The sequence below is a fragment of the Prionailurus viverrinus genome, chromosome D4, assembly GCF_022837055.1.
Source record: "Prionailurus viverrinus isolate Anna chromosome D4, UM_Priviv_1.0, whole genome shotgun sequence".
Taxonomy (NCBI): Eukaryota; Metazoa; Chordata; class Mammalia; order Carnivora; family Felidae; genus Prionailurus; species Prionailurus viverrinus.
Window position 1 is genome coordinate 68,792,879 of NC_062573.1, and position 23,072 is coordinate 68,815,950.

Sequence of the window (23,072 nt, forward strand, 5' to 3'; positions counted from 1 at the left end):
ATCCTCTCCGCGAGCCCTCCTCCTCCCCCGGGACGAGTGTGGGGCTGGTGCGCCCGGAGCTGCGGGGATCCCCTCAAGTTCCTGGCGCTCCGAATTCGCCCCCGCCTCGGCATCGACCCTCGAGGAGCGGACTGAGCCTCCGAAGGCCAGGCCTCGTACTCCCCTAAGTCAAAGAGGTCTCGTCCTTTTCTCTCCGAACCCGGGTGCCTGTCGCGGCTCGGCCGGGCAAGCGGCCGGCGGAGAATCGGGGCTCTCGGGACCGCGTCGCGCCGTCGGGTGCAGCGCGCGCCATGGCCGGCTGCTGCTGCCTGTCCGCGGAGGAGAAGGAGTCGCAGCGCATCAGCGCCGAAATCGAGCGGCAGCTTCGCCGGGACAAGAAGGACGCGCGCCGCGAGTTCAAGCTGCTGCTGTTGGGTGAGTGACTGCGACTCCCGGACCCCCGCTCGCCGAGCGTTTTCCTCCCTCCCTCCGTCCCGGCCGCTCCCCTCTCTCAGATCCCCTTCGGGCCTGGAGCCAGAGGGGTGCAGCGTGGCTCCTTCCTGCCCGCCCCCACCCCAGGGGGGCTCGGTGGCCGGCTCCTGGGGGCCTTCGGCACCTGTCCTTAGCACCTCCAGTTGGGCGACTTTCAAAGGCACCCTTTCCCTCCCCCAAAACGGGTGAGACCTAGCATTGGGCCAGGGTTTGCTTTGTTGGCCCCCCTCCCTAACACTGCCTTCACCCCACTCTGCTGCCCCCGGCGCGCACAGCTGCTTCAGAGCCTTTTCTTGGATGTCGGGGTAGGTGGTGGGGAGCTGCCTCCTGTACCGCTTTGGGTTCCGCTCTGGCCGCTATGCTCCCGGTTTTAAGCACGGGTGAGTGAGTGCTCACCGAGTGCGGACTGTGCTAAGTTGTCACCGCGACACTGGGCCATAATGCGGGCGGGTAATAACATCCCCATCCCGGAGAATTAACTATGGAGGCCCGGAAAATTGGTAAACTTGCTTTGAGAAAAGACAAAGCAGATACCAGGTCAGTAACGGGGGTGATGTGCAGGCTCTAGCCACTCACCCTACTGTGATGACAATTGCCTCCCTTCGGTGACTCCCTTTGGCCAGGCCTGTTTGCACGCAGCAGGCCCAAGCCTCCCTTGTTCGGTTTCACTCAGCCTGCACCCCTTCCTAGAGTTTGGAATGGGCTGCCCCAGCTGCAGTGACTAGAACCCCTCTGGTTCTTAACGTTCAAAAACAGAAAAGAAAATGCTAAGGTTTGCCCACTTTGTGGAGCCCACTTTTTCTGAGTTTTGTTCTAGAACCCTGTGCGATCCATTGGCTGCTTGAGGAGTATTGACGTTTTCTTTCAGATGAGGATAGTAGCTGTGAGATCTTTCTAGAGAGTTGAAAGCATTTTGACTCTTTCATCCCTTTCAGACAGGAATCCTCTCACACCAGTTGATGTTTGAATACAAGGAGTGACCCTGTGGGAAAGCTTCAAGAAAAGTTGGTCTAGTTACAATAAAATGGAGAAAGCTTTTAGTCCATATCGCCTTCGGGCCTGGGCAAAGGAAGCCTTTTGCACTTATTCCCTGGAGTTCAGAGAGTTTATGTAGGGGTGTCTGGCCTTCACTAGGCTGTACCCCTCCCCAGTGAGCTTAGTGTCTGCCTAGGAGTGGGCTGCCCCACCAGGATACTCGTTGCCACCCCCCTCCCCACTCCCATACTCAAATCGGAATTCCGTGCCCAAAGGGCCCAAGCCAGCTTCCACGGCCTCCGCAAGTGTGTGGGGGGGGGCAGACCCCATCTCTAAGGAATGCCCAAGGGCAGCTGTGCTGGGGTGATGGAAGAGCTTGGAAATGTGGGTTGCGGGTCTACAGGTGTGCCCCCCACCCCACCCCCCAGGCCTCCCTGAGGGGAGAGGGAGCCTGGGTGGGGGAGGGAAGAGCTTGTGTCCACAGGCAGGGCTGTTTCATGTCTGGCCGGGAACTCCCAGGGATCTGCAATTGTAAATAGTACCTGGCCTTTCAGGTGGTTAAAAAGCTCCATTTGTTAAGGGAGGAGGATTGCGTGACAGTTGGCTAGCTTGATGACCTCTTTAAAGTAATTACTTGGGTCTCCTTTTGTACCCTTGCCTCAGGCCCCACAGACTGATAGGGGCTCACCTGGTTTCGGCCGCAAGCTTCTTTTCAAGGGAAGTCTGAACCATCTTCCGTGGTGTGAAGTATGTTGATTTGTGTCAGTGTATGAAGCACAGTGTCTGGAACATACCAGGAGTTTCCTATGACAATTTGAGCAGTACACTGAGCCATACTGCGTTGGCATCAAGCCTGGTGTTTGTTATTTTTTTGGGGGGGGGGTGGAGTAAGATGCTTGCGTTTGCACTCAAACTGGGGTAAAAATATTGTAGGGAAGTTGTTTGCCCTGGAGGTCAAGTTTAATACTAGTGACTAGAATATCTTCTTTGCCTCTCCCGCGCCTTTGCCCCAGTCTTCCTGCACCCTCCAGGCACTGCCTGACCTCCCAAGATCCCCGTTTTCATTGTGTCCAGCTGTGACTAGCATATTGGCTCCGTGCTAGTTACTTAGAAACCACTAGAAATAGTTTCCAAACCACATAGAGCTGTCAGGAACCCCAAGGAGAGACTTCAAAACCTCTGGTTTCTTCAAGGGAGCAGGGCACACTTCCATTTCTTCCATTTCATCCCTTTCAGACAGGAATCCTCTCTCCCACCAGTTTATTAATTTTGAACACAAGGAGTCACCCTCCTGGAAAGCTTCAAGGAAAGAAAAGTTGGTCTAGTTAGATCAAAATGGAGAAAGCATTTAGTCCGTATCGACTTCAGGCCTGGGCAGGAGCGTCAGGTATTGAGGAGGAAATGGCTCCACAGATCCAGGAGGAGGAAAGGACTTCACAGATAAAGAAATTAGGGGCGCCTGGGGGGCTCAGCTGGTTAAGCGTACAACTCTTGATTTCAGCGCAGGTCATGATCTCAGTTTGTGAGATGGAGCCCTGGGTTGGGCTCCATGATCACCGTTCAGAGTCTGTGTGGGATTCTCTCTGTCTCTCAGTGTGTGTCTCTGTGTCTCTGTGTCTCTGTGTCTCTGTGTCTCTGTGTCTCTGTGTCTCTGTGTCTCTGTGTCTCTGTGTCTCTGTGTCTCTGTGTCTCTGTCTCTGTGTCTCTGTCTCTGTGTCTCTGTCTCTGTGTCTCTGTCTCTGTGTCTGTCTCTCTGTGCGTGTGTGTGTCTGTGTGCGTGTGTCTCTCTCTGTGTGTCTGTCTCTCTGTGTCTCTCTCACTCACACACACACACTCATGCGTGCACACACACAATAAATAAACTTTAAAAAAGCTTTTAAAAAAATACAGGAATCAGGGCCTGGTGTATGTTGATTTGTCTCTAGCTGTGCAGTTTGAAGAATTGATCGGAGTCTCTTTAATGGCACCATTATATAACCCACGCCTCAGATGCCTCAGGTGAAAAACCCCACTTTGCCAATGGGAGTGGAGGACCCTGTGTGGAGTATGGAATGACCTGAAAAGCCACCAACTCGGTGACAAGGAAGCATGCTTTTTCAACAAAATGATTTGAGGAGGTTTCCGAAGTGCATTCAGTAGAGCCGTATCCTGTTTGCATTTATAATAAAAGCCTAGATTCCTGTCAGCCGGGAAAGCTAAAAGCTGCTGTCTGGTTAGGGCTAGTAATTGTGAAATGTCCGTGTAACACTCTTAGCTGAAGGAGATGGGGGGAATAAAGAATATGGTTGAGTTTAGTAGGAGAGATTCCTTATCAGTTCTTCAGATAAAAGGACTGAAAGGAGTTCTAGTAAGAATCTTGATGAGTACTACTCAGTATAGGAAGAAAGTGTCTGGACAATAGCAATTAAGGGGGAGAAATGGAATCTTTTATTTATTTATTTATTTTTAAATATTAGATGAGGCTTAGTAAATTGTTAAGACTTAAGCCGTCAGTCTCTGGAAACACTCAATTTTGGATGTAGACCTTCGTGTGGGAACTGTCTGGGAGGCATGTGTGCTGGGGAATTGGTATTCAACTTAGGCTGGCATAGGGACTGCAAATCTAAGCGCTGAGGCCAGACCACCTGGGTTCAAACCCTGGCTGTACCCTTTCTTAGCCGTAGGCTAACTTCTCTTGGGTTTGTTTGGCAGTGGTTAAATTTCTGCTGCCTTCACTCCATTTTTGAGCATTTTTCTGCCACCAGTGAGGTGTTACTTTCTACTTTAGTCGATCGGTTGCAGGTTGCATAGCAGTTGACCTAAAATGTCCTGGTAGTGCTTTCACGGCAATGTTTGGCTTTGAGTTTCCCTTACTTTCTGAATAAGCTGATTTCAGGGTCTATCTTCGTACTTAGACCAAAACGGGTGAAAATCTGAGTCCCCTAAAATTTTATTGCATTGGTTATAACAAAATATCATCTTGAGACTAATGATCACGTTCATAGGCTGGAAGTCTGTTAGAGCAAAGGGTGGAGGGAGGGTGGTTGTCTCAGTAGAAAGTGACTTTTCTGGCTCTGAAGAAGCAAAGGAGTGAAACGGTTAAGTATGCCCATGTTCCTTACTCTTCCCTCGGTTCAAACCAACACTTTGCCCACATGCTGGAGATCATTTGTAAGTGCTAAGTTGGAGGTGTTTGTTTGCAAGTAACTGTTGGGAGGATTGTCATAAATGCTTAATAGAGAATAAAAGGTGGTACAGGCAGTGCATGAAGGGGGATCTTCTGGCTGGGGGGGATCATGTGGATAGGGCCATAAGAAACGGGGAGGTTAAGGTACTGATGGCTGCCCATGTGTGGACTTGTGCAGGACACATAGAAACTTCTCCCCACTATGAAGAGAAACTTTGGAGAAAAGGAACAGTGTTCTTAGGATGTGGGATGATACGAAGGGGTCCTTGGAGGCAAGATTTCGTTCAGTTTTTGTGTTTTATTTTAGCCCTTTACGTGAACATTCTCTAAACTGCCAAATAGATGTTACTGTAAAAATGCCTCTTTTTTTTTTTTGTTTTTTTTTTTTTTGTCCCGTAATGTGCTTCCGAATGGAGGAAAGTGACTTTATCTCTGGCTTTTGTCCATTGTGGGTAGAGATGGTCTCTTCAGAGGTCTTCAGGGGACTGCTGTATCATGGATACAAGCAGAGTATTCCTTTTGCCTCTAAACTAATGCAGAACCTTTTCAAACCATGGACTATGAAAGGTACTTTTTGTACCTTTTCAAATAAGCTATACTGAGGTATAATTTATATCCAGTATGGAACTCTGGATATGTGATGTTGTGTTCTCTGAAGGTCCTCGGTGGAGGCACACCATCTCCATCTGCCCCACGGTGATGTTACATTCAGTCACTTTTTCAAGATGTTGCACATGGCCTATTGTCTAATAGTTTTGGGGGGAGACCCTTTTTTTTCCAACTTTTTAAATTTATTTTTGGGACAGAGAGAGACAGAGCATGAACGGGGGAGGGGCAGAGAGAGAGGGAGACACAGAATCGGAAACAGGCTCCAGGCTCGGAGCCATCAGCCCAGAGCCCGACGCGGGGCTCGAACTCACGGACCGCAAGATCGTGACCTGGCTGAAGTCGGACGCTTAACCGACTGCGCCACCCAGGCGCCCCGGAGGGAGACACTTTTTAAGGCCAGGCAAATCTCCTGCTCCTCACCATATATCCCTGTATACCACGATGTATACACCACAATGTATACACCACGATGGCTGCAAAATTATTTTCCAAATCCAGCCCTCTCTCCACATTGACCAGTTGGCACTGCACACGTTACTGTAAAAGCCTTCCTTTTGTCCCTATTCATTATTAATACATACTCCTGAATCCCTCACTGGTTTTTACTTCATTACTGTACTTAATTATTTTGACACTCAGATTGGACCCAATTTGTGCAATGAGACCACCTTCAAGCTGGTTCTTACGTTGCTGCAACGTGGCCCGTCATGGTTTCCACCCCCCACCCCCCAACTCTTAATCTCTGGCATAAAGAGGAGCCTGGACCTCCAGTTGACGACCTTCCCAGTTGGGTATTCAGCCATTACTCTACAGGGACTCAATTACTTTGGGTGGAGAACGGGACTTTGTCTTTTCAGATGTTGAGGGCACTAGAAACAAAGCTAGCGGGTTCCCAATTCACATCACTCACCATTATCTACATATCTGAAGAATCCCATTTCTAAAGGCATGGAGTTAGAGGACGAACATCTTGAGGCTGTAATGCTGTGAGCAGATAAAGAAGGGAAAAACTTGACAGTAGAGTTGGGTGAAAAAAAGCAATGTTAAAAAAAAAGCCTTACCCCACAAGGTGTTTTTTTTTTTTTCCCTTAAAAGATGCCTTATGGTCAATAAAACCTTTTTCTCTTCCAGTTGTACTTGAATTACAAAAGTTTTGTTGTAAGAACCCCCATGTGTGGGCTTGCAGGGAGGAGGGTAGCTAGATTGAGAAGGCAGAGAGGGGTTTTTAGTGAGTCTGTAGCAAAGGTATTACTAAAGACAAAAATTGAAATCCAGGCAAAAAGGGGACTTGAGTGGGAGAATTCTCACCAGGACTTTTCATGAAATGGAAAGATTTGAATAATAAAGACTGGGAAAGAACCAGTAGCAGGGCATTTCTGGGGCCCTTCTCGGGGACACAGCAATCAGCATGGGTTGGTCCATTGCCTTCCAAGCTTGACAGCTCTCTGAGCCTTACTTGCCCCTGTGAGAACCTCAAGTCTTGGTGGGGCATTAGAGCGCATTCCTGGGTCAATCGTTTCTGGGTGGTTGCTATAAATCAAGATGTGCTCTGTGATCTGAGTCCTGATGGCCTGGGGTAGGGCTCCCTGGGGGTCAAGCAGCCCTTGCTGCAAAAACTGTGGAAGGAATCGAAGGGTACCAGCAGAAATCCAAGGGCTCTGAAGGTGGAAGGCACTGCAGGAGGCTTTGTGGGAGCCCTGATTTTGATTAGGATCAATTGGCTCTCTGCTGATGGGTAAATTAATGGGTTGTCCTGTCAGCCAGTGTTCTTGGTTGCAGACCGTTTAAGTAGAAGAATGATTTATTGGAGGGAAAGCAGGAAACTCACAGGACCGATGGGAATTGGAGAGCAGGCTCAGCCAAAGGGCACGATCCAAGGGAGTTTTGACACTGGTAGCAGCCTACACTGCCAAGCACACAGCCAGGGACGATTCCACCCGGGTGGCAGTTGAGGCTGCAGTGGACACTTCACAGCAGTGCTGCAAATCATCCTGTGACCACTTCCTGTCTTGTGTGTCACCTTGCAAAATCTCAGGCCATTTGTTTGTGCTCAGCTGCCGGGGAACTGGGGGAGGGCAGGCAGCATGGCATGATGGTAAGGACATGTTTTCTGGAGCCATGCTTCCTGGGTTTAAAATCTAGGCAAGTAGTTCCCCTTGGGCTGTGAGCACCCTGTCTGGGCTGAGGCCACTTGCCTACCACTACAAGGTCACTGGTAGAACTGACATGCAGTTCTTGGAAGGATGGGTGGATAAGAGGGTCAACAGCAAGAAGGCTCTGCTGATGACTCTTCTAAGAGAACCGGGTCCTGATAAGTTGCCATAACTTAAAACTATGAAATGAGCAGTGTCTTAAGACTTTGGAAACTTGAATTGCTTTTTTTTTTTTTTTTTTTTTTTGGTGGGAGGGGGTGTCTCTGAGTATGGAATATGTAACCAGGAAGAAGACATTACCTCTCAACCTCAGGGTCCTCAACAGTAAAATGAAAGGTGTGGGTCAGGTGACCCTTGATATCTTTCCAATTCTGTTAGCAAATATTTTATACCAGTGGTTCTCAAAGTCTGTTCCCAGGAGCACAGACCTGTGCTCCTGTTTTCAGCACCTCTTGAAAACTCATGAGAAATTCGAACTCTGAGTCTCCATTGTGGTCCTCTGATCAACTTCAGTAGCGGCCCCACAATCTGTATATTAATCCCTCCAGATGATCCTGATACATGCTCAGATGTGAGGACAGGATCGGTCTGGCCTTCAGGACTGGGCAGCCTCTTACCGTACCTCTAGGGTCTAAGGACGATAACCTTATTTTTCAGCAAATATCCAGGAGGTCCCCGGGACTGACCTGCCTAGGGAATGGTTTGTTGCTTGCAATCGAATAAACCTCTCTCTCCTCAACTTTGTGAAGGATGTTCAGAGTCTGAGCTAGGTAATTAGTAGGGATATTTAGCATTTGTCCCCATGTGCCTGGTTGGCAGGCAAAGAGAAAGCACACATTTACATTTACCTCAGTAAGAGTCCTTATAAAAACAAGTGTTCGCATTTGTATACACTCTTGTACTTTTACATACTACTCCAAAAGCTACGTTCCTATAAACTGCAGTGGCCTTATGGCTAATAACCATTAAGTAGTTACTTTGTGTCACGGAAAGTGGTGTACAGGAAGCCTATTCTAGTAAGAGCTGCCATATATCCGTCTTTGAAAAATCACATGGAACATTGGCTGGTATTTCCATCCGAGGGAAATAAAGGGTGATAAACTTTGTCTTAAAAAAAAAATGTTAAGTAATGGATGAGTTCTACTTTGTAGTCTTAAAAAATGAATAGGAAGAGAAAACCTTTATCTTTGATTATTTTGCCTGAACGGTGTATTCTGTATTGTTGGCTCATTGTCAATGACCCACAGATGGATTAGCCATGCTACTGCTCTCTTGAATCTGCTGTGAATAACACCTTCATTTTGAGTAACTCATTCCCCAAGTATTTCTGTTGCTTGGCTACTATGTAATACGGAAATACAAGTTAATTGCATTACTAAGCAATATCCAATTAACAAAGGTGATGAATCATGTGCAACATCATTGTCTAATTTATATAGAATTGTATCTCATAAGTGTATCAGTATGCAACTGAATGGAAAAACTTAAGCTCCTCTCTTACCACAGAGTTTAAGAAAGTGTAAACTTCAATTTTATGAATGGAGTAGAGAAGGTCCAGAGGAGTGAAGGGGCTTGGCATATGTCATGGGGCTCAGTAACTGGTAACTAATTGGCAGTAGAGTACAAGACTAGGAGTCCAGTATTCATTGCCAACTCCTTTTTTTTTTTTTTCCATGAAGTCAGTCTGAGTCCTCTTGTTGGCTTTCTTCGTTTCTAAGGCAACATTGATTGTAAGACATGCTATTGATTTGAAAACAGCCTTTCAGGAAAGCAAACACCTTAATAAATGCTCACATCAATGCAAAAGCGTCTCGACCTTAAAAATGTTAATTTCTGTGGCAATAAAACTTGGAATCAAGGTATTCATCTCCCCCCCCCCCCCCCAACCCCGCTGGCTCCCAGATAGTACAAATTTAAAATAAGCAAAACTACTCCAATTATTGACATAGAATAGAATTTCATGAAACCAGTTTAAGTGCTGAAATTAGAAAAGAAACCTCTGTGTATTGCCATCAGTCTACTGGGCTCTATTTCAAGTAAAACTTGAAAAAACTGTTTCCTGGATTAGTGGGGCTGTTCTATGTAAAGAAGGTTAAGAAAAAAATGGGAGCAACCAACTGTGGTGACAGTGTCTGAGTGATGGTGGATGGGCCACATCCAGGCAAATTCTTGAGTCTGGGAAGAGTTTTATATGAGACCTTGAACTCCTTGAGGGTTTTGTTCACCACTTACTGACCTCAGCCCCCAACCCTGCCCTGCTGAGGATCGACCTTAGCTTAAATATTGGCTGAATGAATATGTGTGTCTCTTTGTCTCCATGAACTAGCAGATGGTTAGTATGAAGAATTCCATATAGAAGCTAGAGGTCTCTATTGTTTGGGCTACTTTAGGAACATGCATCAAAGGAAGACTGTCATGGGTTGGGTCTTCCAGAAAAGCAAGGTGTAGATAATTTCAGAATTGATTTTTTTTTTAACATGTCCAATATGTTAGCTACCTATTTCTGTTGAATGTTTATGCCTAGATTAGTGGTGTCAAAATATGAAAATTGAGCCCAGGTCGTAGAAGTGAAATGCTACCTGGAAAATAAATTCCTTGTATTTCCATCAAGAGTTTTCCTAGTAATCATACATAAGATTTTGATACGTAACTGGAATCATAGTTGAGAAATTTGTTAGTCTTTATTGCTTCGTTCTGAAATAATTTGAAAAAAATTCTAACTCATCTTTTTCATGTAACTTTCCTAAATTTGTGGTAGGTCTGTCTCTATAAAAATTAAGGAGTTAGGGGGCGCCTGGGTGGCGCAGTCGGTTAAGTGTCCGACTTCAGCCAGGTCACGATCTCGCGGTCCGTGGGTTCGAGCCCCGCGTCAGGCTCTGGGCTGATGGCTCCGAGCCTGGAGCCTGTTTCCGATTCTGTGTCTCCCTCTCTCTCTGCCCCTTGCCCGTTCATGCTCTGTCTCTCTCTGTCCCAAAAATAAATTTAAAAAATGTTGAAAAAAATAAAAAAAAATTAAGGAGTTAGGCCTCATGATTTTAGAGTCTCATCTCCTACTTAATTTTATGGATAAGAAATTTGGAAGATCTAAAAAGAGAATCAGTCATTATTAAGACCTAAATGTTGTGCAGCGTGAGACCTAGTTTGGTGGGTTTGGAGCCATACCATAGCCTGATCAAAGTTCGTAGGAAATTGACCTTTTTCTGTGCAGCTAATAGAAATCATCATCTTCTATTGCACAGAGTGGGGATGTTTAAAGTGACAAACATGATGTACTCCATGTATATTTGTATTTGTTGATGTAAATCTTTGTAATTGGTGTTATTAAAATCAGTGGCTTGTAGATTTTAGGATTTTGAGTTGGTTGTAAAAAATTGGAGAAGGTTAACAGAATAGTACTATTCACTAAAAAAAAAAAAAACTTGCCATGTTTGAGAGTGTTAAAAATACTATAGCATATTCATCTACAAAACCGTTTAAAAAGTGACATCAGACAGAGTTAACAACTCATTTCTTAACATACCAAAAATGGAACTGCTTGAACAAAACTGAAAGGTCTTCCCTTCTCTCCCTGATTGATCCAATTCTACCTGTCTTTATCTCCATTATTGGGACCACTGGCCACTCAGGTGCTCAAGACAGAATCCACAGAGTGTTGAATTTTCTGCTACACTTAACACTAGAAATGGAAATTAGAATAATAAAACAGTAACATTTATCCATCCAATTCTCCGTCTGGGCACTTGAATGATCTCATTTATTCCTCACCATTTGAGGTACACTTAGTATTATCCTTTCCATTCTACAGATGAGGGAACTGAGGCCCTAAAGAGAGGTTGCCAGCCAGGGCAGAATTTTGAGTCCAGGCAATCTGACTCTAGAGCCCTGGTTTTTTTTGTTTTGTTTTGTTTTGTTTTGTTTTGTTTTGTTTTGTTTTTTTAACTTAAAAAAAATTTTTTTTAACATTTATTATTGAGGCACAGAGCATGAGCAGGGGAGGGGTGGAGAGAGGAGGAGACACAGTATCCGAAGTAGGCTCTAGGCTCCTAGCTGTCAGCACAGAGCCCGACGCAGGGCTCGAACTCACGAATCACGAGATCATGACCTGAACTGAAGTCAGACGCTCAACCGACTGCGCCATCCAGGCGCCCCTAGAGCCCTGGTTCTTAATCACAGTCTTGCTCCTGTTTCCCAGAGGCAATGTTTCACCAAAAATCTACTCCGGGAGGCCAAATCTCTACTGTACCTATTTCTTAGAATTCTCTTTGTCCTATCTCTCCTCTGAATTCACTAACCTCTCCCTAGAGTCCATTCTCCACACTGCAGGCAGAGTGACCTTGTAAAAATGGAAATTGGATTGCTGTTTTCCTGCTCAAAATCTTTTTAGGGTCTTCTCGTTGCCCTTGGATGCAAATCTAAAATCTGTGCATGGTGTGTGAGACTGTCTATCCTGTCCCTTCCCACCTCTGTGCCATTATTCCCTGTGATCACTCATTCTTGGCTGTAGGGCTTTCTTTTAGGAAATTCATTGGGCCAAACTCATCCTCCTTAGGCCTCTGCTCATACTGATCTATCCGCTTCCAACATGAATACCTAAAAGTCTTCCAGCTAACTTCTACTTATTTTCAGAATGCTTCTTAAATATCTCTTCCTCCTGGAAGCCTTCTCTGACTCTGGTCCAAATTAAGTTCCCCCAGAAAATTCTTCCATAGCCCGTTCTGGGTTTTTTGAGATTTTTCTTGTTTCTTGAGGTAGACCTGTATTGTTAAAAACTTCCCTCTAGAACTTCTTTTGTTGCATCCCAGATTTAGACTTCATTTTCATTAGTCTCTATGTATCTTTTTTCTCTTCGATTTCTTGGTTTACCCATTCATTGTTCAGTAGAATGTTATTTAGACTCCATGTCCTTGTGTTCTTTGGAGATTTTTTTCTTATAATTGACTTGTAGTTTGATACCTTTTGTGGTTGGAAAAGATGCACGATAAGATTTCAATCTTGTTGAATTTGTTGAAACTTGTTCTTGGCCTAACATAATCTATCCTGGGGAGTGTTTCATTTGCATCTCAAAAGAATGTATATTCTGTTATTTTTAGATGGATTGTTGTGTATAGATCTGTTACGTCCATCTGGTCTAATGTGTCATTCAAAAGTACTGTTGACTTGTTGATCTTCTGTCTGGATGGTCTGTCCATTGATGTTAGGGTATTAAAGTCCTCTGCTATTGTATAACTGTTGATAACTTGCTTTTTGTCTGCTAATAGTTGCTTTATGTGTTTAGGTGTTGTGGTACTGGAAGGCAGCTATGCTCACCACTATACCACCAATGCTAGGTACCTCCCATATTGGGTGCATAGATACTTAAAATTGTTACACTCTTTTGTTCGGTTTTTCCTTTTATCATTATGTAGTATCCTCTCTGCCTTCTGGCTACAGTCTTTGTTTTAAAGCCTATTTTGTGGAAGTATTGTTACCCAGCTTTCTTGTTTTCATTTGCATGATAAATGTTTTTCTATCTCTTCAGTTTGAATCTGCATGTGTCTTTAGGTCTGAAGTGAGTCTCCTGTGAGTAGCATATAAATGAGCCTTGCTTTCTTATCCATTCAGTCACCTTATATTTTTTTGATAGGAGCATTTAGTCCATTTACATTAAAATTCATTATTGATAGACATGTACTTCTATTTTGTTACATACTTGTTTTGTAATTGTTTTTGTAGTTCCTTTCTTCTCTTGCTCTCTTCCTTTGTGGTTTGATGATTGTCTTTAGTGTTAGCTTTGAATTCATTACTCTTTATTTTTTCATGTATCTATTACAGGTTTCTCACTTGTGGTTACTGTTGGAGTCATACATAACATCTTCAGATACAGCAGTTGATAGCTGATGGTCACTTAAATTTGAACCCATTCTGAAAGCACTGAAGCGCTGAAATCTTTACTCCCTTGCCCTGTTTGCTGTTTGTCCTATTTTTACGTCCTTTTATTTTGTGAGTCCCTCGACCGATTTTTGTAGACAGAATTGATTTTTAATGCTTCTGAGTTAAACTCAATACTGGTTTTATAAGTGATTAATCTACCTTTATCATGTTTGCCTTTACTTGTGAAATATTTTTTTCATAATTGTCCTACTTCCTCTTATGGCCTTTTCTTTCCCCTTAAAGGGTTTCCTTTAAAACTTCTTAAAAGTCCTGGGACACCTGGCTGGCTCAGTTAGCGGAGCGTCTGATTTTGGCTCAGGTCATAATCTCATGGTTTGTGAGTTTGAGCCCTGCATTGGGCTCTGTGTGGACAGCTCAGAGCCTGGAGCCTGCTTCGGATTCTGTCTTCTTCTCCTTCTCTGCCCCACCCCCTCCATCTCTCTGTCTAAAAATATATTTAAAAAAATGTTTAATGTCTTAAAAGTCTGGTTTATTGGTGTTGAACTCTTTTACCTTTTGTTTGGCTGGGAAACTCTTGCTGTCCTTCTATTGTAAATGAGAGCCTTGCCAGATAAAGTTTGCTTGGATGCAGTTTTTTTCCTTTCAGCACTTTGAACATATCCTGCCACTCCCTTCTGGCCTACAGAATTTCTGCTGGTTAATATGCCGAGAGCTGTAGGGGGTTTCCCTTGTATGTAACTGTTTGCTTTTGCTGCTACTCAAATTCTATTGATCATTACTTCTTGCAATTTTAATTACTACATGTATTGGTGTGCATCTCCTTGGATTAATAGTAAAGGCTTTCTGTGCTTCCTGGATCTGGATGCCTGTTTTGTTGCCTAAATTATGGGTATTTTTAGCTATTAATTCTTTAAATTCTTTAAATACATTTTCTGCCCCTTTTTCTCTCTTCTCCTTTTGGGATCTCTATAATGCAAATATTATTCTTGATGTTGCTGAGTTGCCTTAATGGATTCCTATTTTTTATTTATTTATTTTTGGCTGTTAGGCTAGTGTTCCATTACCCTGTCTTCCAAATTGCTGATCCATTCTTCATCTTCTAATGTGCTTACGATTCCCTCTAGTGTATTTTAAAATTTCAGTTACTAAGTTCTTCATCTCTGACTGGTTCCTTTTTTTTTTTTAATGTTTTTATTTATTTTTGAGAGAGAGCACGAGCTGGGGAGAGGCAGAGAGGGAAATCAAGAATTTGAAGCAGACTCCACGCTCTGAGCTGTCAGCACAGAGCCTGATGTGGGGCTTAAACCCACGAAATGGGAGACTGTAACCTGAGCCAAAGTTGGATGCTTAACTGACTGAGCCACCCAGGTGCCCCAGGTGCCACCCCCCCCCCTTTTTTTTTTAACTTGGAAGTTGAGTTGAAAACCTCACTGATACTGGCATAAAAACAGACACTCAGATCAATGGAACAGAATAGAGAACCCAGAAATGGACCCACAAAGTATGGCCAACTAATCTTTGACAAAACAGGAAAGAATATCCAATGGAACAAAGACAGTCTCTTCAGCAAGTGGTGCTGGGAAAACTGGACAGCGACAGGCAGAAGAATGAACCTGGACCACTTTCTTACACCATACACAAAAATAAACTCAAAATGGATGAAAGACCTTAATGTGAGACAGGAAGCTATCAAAATCCTCGAGGACAAAGCAGGCAAAAACCTCGTTGATCTTGCCTGCAGCAACTTCTTACCCAACACGTCTCCGGAGGCAAGGGAAACAAAAGCAAAAATGAACTACTGGGACCTCATCAAAATAAAAAGCTTCTGCACAGCGAAGGAAACAGTCAGCAAAACTAAAAGGCAACCGATGGAATGGGAGAAGATATCTGCAAATGACATAACAGGTAAAGGGTTAGTATCCAAAATCTATAAAGAACTTAACAAATTAAACACCCAAAAACCAAATATCACAGTGAAGAAATGGGCAAAAGACCTGAACAGACACTTCTTGAAAGAAGACATCCAGATGGCCAACTAATACATGAAAAGATGCTCAACATCACTCATCACCAGGGAAATAGAAATAAAAACCACAATGAGATCCCACCTCACACCTGTCAGAATGGCTAACATTAACAACTCTGGCAACAACAGATGCTGGTGAAGATGTGGAGAAAGAGTATCTCTTTTGCACTGCTAGTGGGAATGCAAACTGGAGCAGCCACTCCGGAAAACGATATGGAGCTTCCTCAAAAAGGTAAAAATAGAACTATCTTACGACCCAGCAATTGCACTACTAGGTATTTATCCAAGGGATATAGGTATGCTATTTCAGAGGGGCACATGAACCCCAGTGTTTATAGCAGCACTATCAACAATAGCCAAAGTATGGAAAGAGCCCAAATGTCCATTGATGGATAAATGGATAAAGATGTGGTGTGTATATATGTACAATGGAAGATTACTGGGCTATCAAAAAGAATGAAATCTAGCTGTTTGCAAGATAGTTTGCACTATGAAATCTTGCCGTTTGCACATAGTTCTATGTGGATGGAACTAGAGGGTATTATGCTAAGTGAAATTAGAGAAAGACAGAAATCATATGACTTCACTCCTATGAGGACTTTAAGAGACAAAACAGATGAACATAAGGGAGGAGAAGCAAAAATAATATAAAAACAGGGAGGGGACAAAACAGAACAGACTCCTTAAATATGGAGAACATACAGGGTTACTGGAGGGGTTGTGGGAGGAGGGATGGGCTAAATCTACCCCTGAAATCACTATTGCACTATATGCTAACTAACTTGGATGTAAATTAAAAATAATAATAATGAATAAAAAAAAAAAGGAAACCTCACTGAGATCCTCCACTCTTAAGTCCAGTGAGTGTCTTTATAAGCATGACTCTGACTTTTTAAAATCAGGTATATTTCGGGGCGCCTGGGTGGCGCAGTCGGTTAAGCGTCCGACTTCAGCCAGGTCACGATCTCGCGGTCTGGGAGTTCGAGCCCCGCGTCAGTCTCTGGGCTGATGGCTCAGAGCCTGGAGCCTGTTTCTGATTCTGTGTCTCCCTCTCTCTCTGCCCCTCCCCCGTTCATGCTCTGTCTCTCTCTGTCCCAAAAATAAATAAACGTTGAAAAAAAAAAATTTAAATCAGGTATATTTCTTACCTTTGTTTCATTCAGCTCTTTTGCTAGGCTTCTTTTATCCTGTTCTTTACTGGGTACATATTCCTCTGTCTCCTGATTTTGTCTGTTTTTATTGCTATGTGTTACGAAGGTCAGCAACATCTACAGATCTTGAAAGTAGCAGCCTTATGATGGAAGAGGTCCTGTGGTGCCCTGTGTGCAGGGTGCCCTGGTCACCAGAACCACATGCTCCAAGGGCTGTCTGCTGTGTGGGTTGTGGGCACTCTGCTGTTGTGGCTGAGCAGTGTTTGCCTTTGGTCTGGTCCACAGCAGTGACCTGCTTGGCCTGCTCTGCATGCACCAGGCAGGTTTTGTCCCTGTGCTTGGAGGAGCCTGTCTTTGGCTATGTTAGGCCTGCGGGCCAGTGGTGTTGGCATTTGGGCTACCTGTCTGCATTCTCCGTCTGTTGTGTGCACACTGGATGGTAGGGTACTCTGTGTGCGGCCCCCGGAGCTACCTGAGTTGGTGGTGGCATGGCAGTCATCCCAGATATTAGCCTGGGATGGAGTCCTACCATCCCAGTGCATGGGGCACTCTCCCCGCACTGCCAGCTAAAAGGCTTGACTGCTGGAACTGCTGGCATGTTGGTGTATGGTTATGTCCCTGTCCCCGTAGGGTGGTAGGCACTTGGGAGTGGTGGCAGTCCCTTCCAGGGCTGTTTGCGGGGTATATTGGGGTAGGAGCTGCTTTGGGGGAATGCGTGGCAGTTGGGGGTGGGGTGGGGTGGGGTTGGATGGTCAGGGCTGCAGAGGAATGCGGGACCAAGCACACAGTCTGAGCAAGATGCACGGAGAGTGTTTATGCTGGTTCCTGCAAGTGTCTAGCTATTTAGGCTTGGGGAAGGGAAAGGGTGCTCACCAGCACTTTTTGTTCTTAGAGAAGTCTCTTGAGGATCTCTGCACCTCTGGGGCACATTCTGAGGTTAGTGAACAAATCTCCTTCACATATACCCCAGGCACTTTTCAAACTGTGGCTTGTGAGCTATGTCTCAGCGGAGTTACTTATTATGCTGGTTCTTTAAGGGCAGGGACCCAGTTTCTGATTGTCCTCTGGCTCTCCTGGAGCTAAACACGCTGATTTTAAAAGTACCTGAGGTTAAGCCCCACTGGTTTTTAAAAGCTCACAAAGTTAAACCCCCGCAGGTTTTCAAAGCCAAATGTTAGGGGGATTTGTCTTCCCAGTGTGTGTCCGCTGTGCATGGGGTGCCTGGGGTGGGCCTGATCCTCTCCGTTGTCTGTACTTGAAATGACCCTCGCACTTGTAATCCGTCTAACTGGGGGTTTAGTTCCCAGCAGAGTCTCTGCCCCTCCTATCCTCTTCAGTGTGGCCTCGTCTCCACAATTAACTGTGGAAGGTCTGTTCTGCCAGTCTTCCGGCTGTTTTCAGAATTAGTTGTACGAATGGAGCTGTTGTCTTAAAGTGTCCTTGGGATGAGGTAAGGTCAGGATTCTCCTATTCTGCCATCTTTCAGACCTCCTCCGTGTTTCTTTTTTAAAATCATGCTCATCCTGGTTTGAAACTGTTTCTGATAGTGTATTTACAATGGGTCTTTCCTTATAGTCTCTAAATTTTGTGGGGTGTAGGGACTACCGGAATCAGTGAATCTTCAGCATTTCGTATAGTGCCTGGGTAAGTGGAAAAGGCTTATTCTTAGAAGATAGTATTCTAATTTTTTTTACATTTATTTATTTTTGAGAGAGACAGAGCCCAAATGGGTGAGGGGCAGAGAGCGAGAAAGAGATACAGAATCTGAAGCAGGTCCCAGGCTCTGAGCTGTCAGCACAGAGCCCGACATGGGGCTTTAACTCACGAACTGTGAGATCATGACCTGAGCTGAAGTCGGACGCTTAACGGACTGAGCCACCCAGGCGCCCCGAAGATAGCATTTTATATGGAATAAGCCTATGACTATTGGTCCGTTTTAAACTTTTACTTTTAGACTAATGAACTTCATTACGTACTGACACTGGACTATGAGCTGACGTTCTGGAACAAATGATCTATGCATGCATCTTACTTGTTTCTTAAGCTTTTGGGTTTATGCACAGAAGTACATACTGTCAATATTTAAAAAAAAATTTTTTTTTTTACTCTCTTAAAAAGAAAACCACAGGCCCAAAATGACGTCACTTAGGTTAAGGCCCCAAGTCTGTAAACCAAGACTTAATACCTAACCTAAGTGCAGTTTCAGTACCTCTAGATCCGTAACCTTTAACCAGTCCATGTTGGTTAACGCGAGAATTTCCTGGTCAGCGCTGGGAAATGTACTGATCGACCCCTTCCATTCCCCTTTTAGGCAAGTTTGCCTAAAACAACAGATTCTTTGCTAATAATTTCCTTTTCCCTCACTTTCTACCTTTTAAAAACCTTTTATGTAGCCCTTTGGAACTTTGTTCTATTTATTAGATGTGATGCTGTTCAGTTCATGAGTTGGTTAATAAAACCAATTAGATCTTTGAAATTTACTGAGTTGAATTTTTGTTACCGTCTTGAAAAGTGGCATATTTGTAGCAGAGGCCGCTAGCAGTTTTCTGAACGTGTGTTTTTCCTCCTTCTGTAATACGAGAAGTTTTATCTGGGCCATGGACACCCAGGTAAAGACTGTTGTTTCTCAGCTTGCCTGCTGTTAGGTGTGGTCATGTGGCTAAGTTATAGCCCATGAGATGTAAACTGTGGTCATACAGGCAATTTTTGAGTTGTGACCTTAAAGGAGCCTTTCTTCCCTTGTGTAGAAAGATGCTAATGTTGGAAGGAGCTAGAGCAACATCTTTTACCATGAGATGGAAGTTGGGTGTTAAGGAAGAAAAAGTAAGAGGGTAGAAAATGTCCCTAAAACCCTGAAACTTCCATATTAGCCCTGAGCTAGGAATGACAGGGCTCTTGTAATAGTGCTAAACTGGTATCCTGGCTAATACAATACTAGACATTCTGTTCTGCAGTTACCATTTGAATTCTCCATGATCGATCTGGAAGTTTTTCCCCCAGTCACTTGCAATTCTAAGGCACAGAAATCAGAATGTAGTGTGTGTGTGTGGGGGGGGGAATCTAAGGTGATAATGATATGGGCCAGCTGGTGGGCAGCACTGTATCTGGGGTTCTCATTCTCTGTCATGAACATTGTACTGATCTGTGACAGACTTGCCAGGATTTTCTGCAACTGAGTTGTCAGATGTCAGGGCTTTTCTGTGAGCAAATAAACATTTGAAGCTGCTGGTTGTAATTGATAGGGAGTTTATGAAAACTGAAAAATATAAAACCTGGCTTTCCTAAGCATGTAATTGTTCACTTTAATTTTTAAAAGTCTAGTAATTTTTTGTATAAAAATAATCATGCAGGGGCGCCTGGGTGGCTTAGTCGGTTCAGCGTCCGACTTCGGCTCAGGTCATGATCTCGCGGTCTGTGAGTTCAAGCCCCGCATCAGGCTCTGTGCTGACAGCTCAGAGCCTGGAGCCTGTTTCAGATTCTGTGTCTCCCTCTCTCTGACCCTCCCCTGTTCATGCTGTCTCTCCCTGTCTCAAAAATAAACGTTAAAAAAAATTAAAAAAAAAAATCATGCATTTCACTTAATTTTTTGGGTTGGTAACTTACTAAGTTAACTCACAGGGAATTAAGTGATTAAATTTCCTTTAAATGTTTTAAAACCTATTTATACATTTAAAAACCTGAGGATCATATATTTCAAGCTTCTGACAAAGGGGGCAAATAAGAGCTAAACATTTAAGATGTGCCAGTAGATCTTTAAAGTTAGAGGTTAAATTCTACCTCTAAGTAGAGGTAATCCTACCTAAAGTAGAGGTAGAGGTACCTCTAAAGTAGAGGTAATCCTACTCTTAACATTCAATATATGATCTATAAATGTAATAAAATACTATTTCTAAATGAAATAATCATTTATACTTTTAACTCTTGTAAATTTATCACAACTCTAATAGATTATTTCATAACAGATTGAATGCCTTCAATAACACAAAACTCAGTCCTGACTCCTGGCTTCCATATTTACTCCTGAACTTGAGTAGAAGTACTATATGTTTGGTTGACTTATTCATACAGGGCTTGCAAAGCTCGACCCAACCAAGAAGAGATTTACAATCTCAGGCTGAGAAGATGGTTTTTCAAGCCCAGGCTTCCCCCGCCCACTCCTACCCCCAAACCAAAGCATCACTTCCTCCTATATTCCAACTTTACTATTGTAAAAAATATATATATGTATATCTTACTTCCCTAATCTTAATTCACTGGATTCTGTATGCCCTTTCACCTACTATGACAACTAGTTTCTTCACCCCCTGATTTGTATTGAAGAGACTCCTTTCTTTCTTTTTTTCTTTTCTTTCTCTTTGCTTTTTTCCTTGCTTTTTTCTTTGCTTTTTTTCTTTGCTTTCTTTGCTTTTTTTTCTTTCCTCCTTTCCTCCTTTCTCTTTTCCTCCTTTCTCTTTTCCTCCTTTCTCTTTTCCTCCTTTCTCTTTTCCTCCTTTCTCTTTTCCTCCTTTCTCTTTTCCTCCTTTCTCTTTTCCTCCTTTCTCTTTTCCTCCTTTCTCTTTTCCTTTCTCTTTTCCTCCTTTCTCTTTTCCTCCTTTCTCTTTTCCTCCTTTCTCTTTTCCTCCTTTCTCTTTTTCTCCTTTCCTTTCAAGAGAAACAAGGACACAGTGGGGGGGAGGGGAGAGAGAATTCCAAGCAGGTTCCTCGCTGTCAGTACAGAGCCTGATGTGGGGCTCTAACTCAAGATATTATGAGATCATGACCTGAGCCAAAACTGAGAGTTGGATGCTTAACCAACTGAGCCACCCAGTTGCTCCTTTGTTGAAGAGATGCTGTACTTTCTGAGTTCTTCTGTCTCGAGACCATCATTTCTTTTACTGTCCCTGAACTTGAAAGAAGAAAAATTCAGATCACAGACCCAGGAGATGAGAGAGATGAGGTCATGTCTTAATGCTTGTCTGTATTCTGCTTTTGGATATGCTGAGTTTGAACACATCAGTCTAACACTGCTGGTACGTTTTTCCCCCCTTTCTGTGGAAACTTTAGGCCATTTATTGATTTTAAAAAACACAAGATGAAATGGAGTGAATTAAATATGAAGTTCTAATCACAAATCATGAACTAGCAAAAACTCCACTAGCTGCAAACCTTCACATCAAGTACTTGGGTTTAAATGCTGCTGCTTCTAAAACGTCTAAAAGTTGATTGACTCACTCCTTTTAGTAACTTCTCTCTCTTTGTATTTGTCACTGTGGAATTGGGGGGCTATCTATACGTAGCTCATGCATGAAAAAAACTGCTCAAACTTTCTATGACCATTTTCAAATTACCATTCATTTAAGGTAATGAGCAAGTTTTTTCTTCCTTGCAAATTGGTGTTAGAATTGGAGGATGGACAGGCAGAGAAAATGAGGAGGGAAGCTATGGTTTATTTGACCCAAGTTCTACAGGGTAGGACTGGACACTAAAGGTAATGTCTACCAATTGGGAATGGCCCCAATGAAACAAATTTATTGTATGTGTGTGGGCGTGTGATGAGACACATGTACGCATACCACCCCGGATAATTTGAAATCGATTAGCACTTACAAGGCAGTTTGAATTTGCTATTAGAATTAAACCACTTCTGTCTATGATGGAATTGTGTCTTGGTACAAACCAGAAAATGGCCAGAAAGCTTTTTATCCAAGGAAAGTATATTTATTTGTTCAAAGTTTTTATCTTGAGTGTCTCAATTTCTGTTTAAAGTCCTCTTCCTCTTCAAGGAGAGTCATGTTGGCCAAAACGAAGGGTTTTGCATTCATTATGATGGTGAAAACTCAGTACCTTAATTTAGATGACATCTCTCAAGCTATAATTAGAAATAATTTCTAATTTGTGTTTTTTCCAGAATTCTAAACATTCTTTATTATACTTACTGCATTGCCTGTTTAATGAATTGCTTTTCCCCTTAATACTCTTTAAAAAAGCTGGATGTTGTCTAAAGCTTTGTGGGTAAATTGCCAAAAACCTTTGGTATGAATCCCAGTTTGGCTTCTAATTTGTAGTGTGACCTTGGGCAAGTCACAAAATCATAGAGGCTCCTCATCCATAAAACACGCAGCCTGGATTGAGCGGTCTATAAATTCTTCTAGCTCTGAGTTGCCATGGTGATTCTTCATTCATAGCATAAGCGTTAGTTACCTTGATGACTCAGGATAGACATGACTGTGTGTGTGTGTGTGTGTGTGTGTGTGTGTGTGTGTGTGTGTAGCGTGCCTCCACAAATGAAGAAATAGTATCTGGTTGCTGTTTGCCTTGGTGATAGATGACAGAAAGAGTTCTTCATATTCCTTTGTTCTCTAATTGTGTTTGAATTTTCATGTAACATGAGACTTGTGCAGGAATCTTAGTGTATTAGAACAGGTTTGTCAGGGACAGAAATGTATTGCATTGGTAATCTGGAACTTCTGATGGTAGAAATATCTGTTGACATAAAGATGACTCCAAAACTAACACTATTTGTCACTAGCCAGAACCCTTCCAGCCTTCAATTTATTTTAAAATAGATAAGCACCTGAATAATAATAAGAATGTAATATTAGTAAATTTAAAAATCCTTTAGAATTGTATCTGGCATATAGTCAGTGTTCTATATCTACTAATGCATTTCA

General features: G+C 43.3%; 1 protein-coding gene across 2 annotated transcripts in view; it reads left to right on the plus strand.

The window, feature by feature from the left end:
• Nucleotides 1-290: 290 nt before the first annotated feature.
• GNA14 (G protein subunit alpha 14) overlaps nt 291-23,072 on the plus strand; it is a 204,386-nt gene continuing 181,604 nt past the window's right edge. For both annotated transcript variants that reach the window (XM_047830925.1, XM_047830926.1), the window contains exon 1: nt 291-414. In XM_047830925.1, coding sequence (XP_047686881.1) covers nt 291-414 — 124 coding nt within the window. The remainder of the gene's footprint in view (nt 415-23,072) is intronic.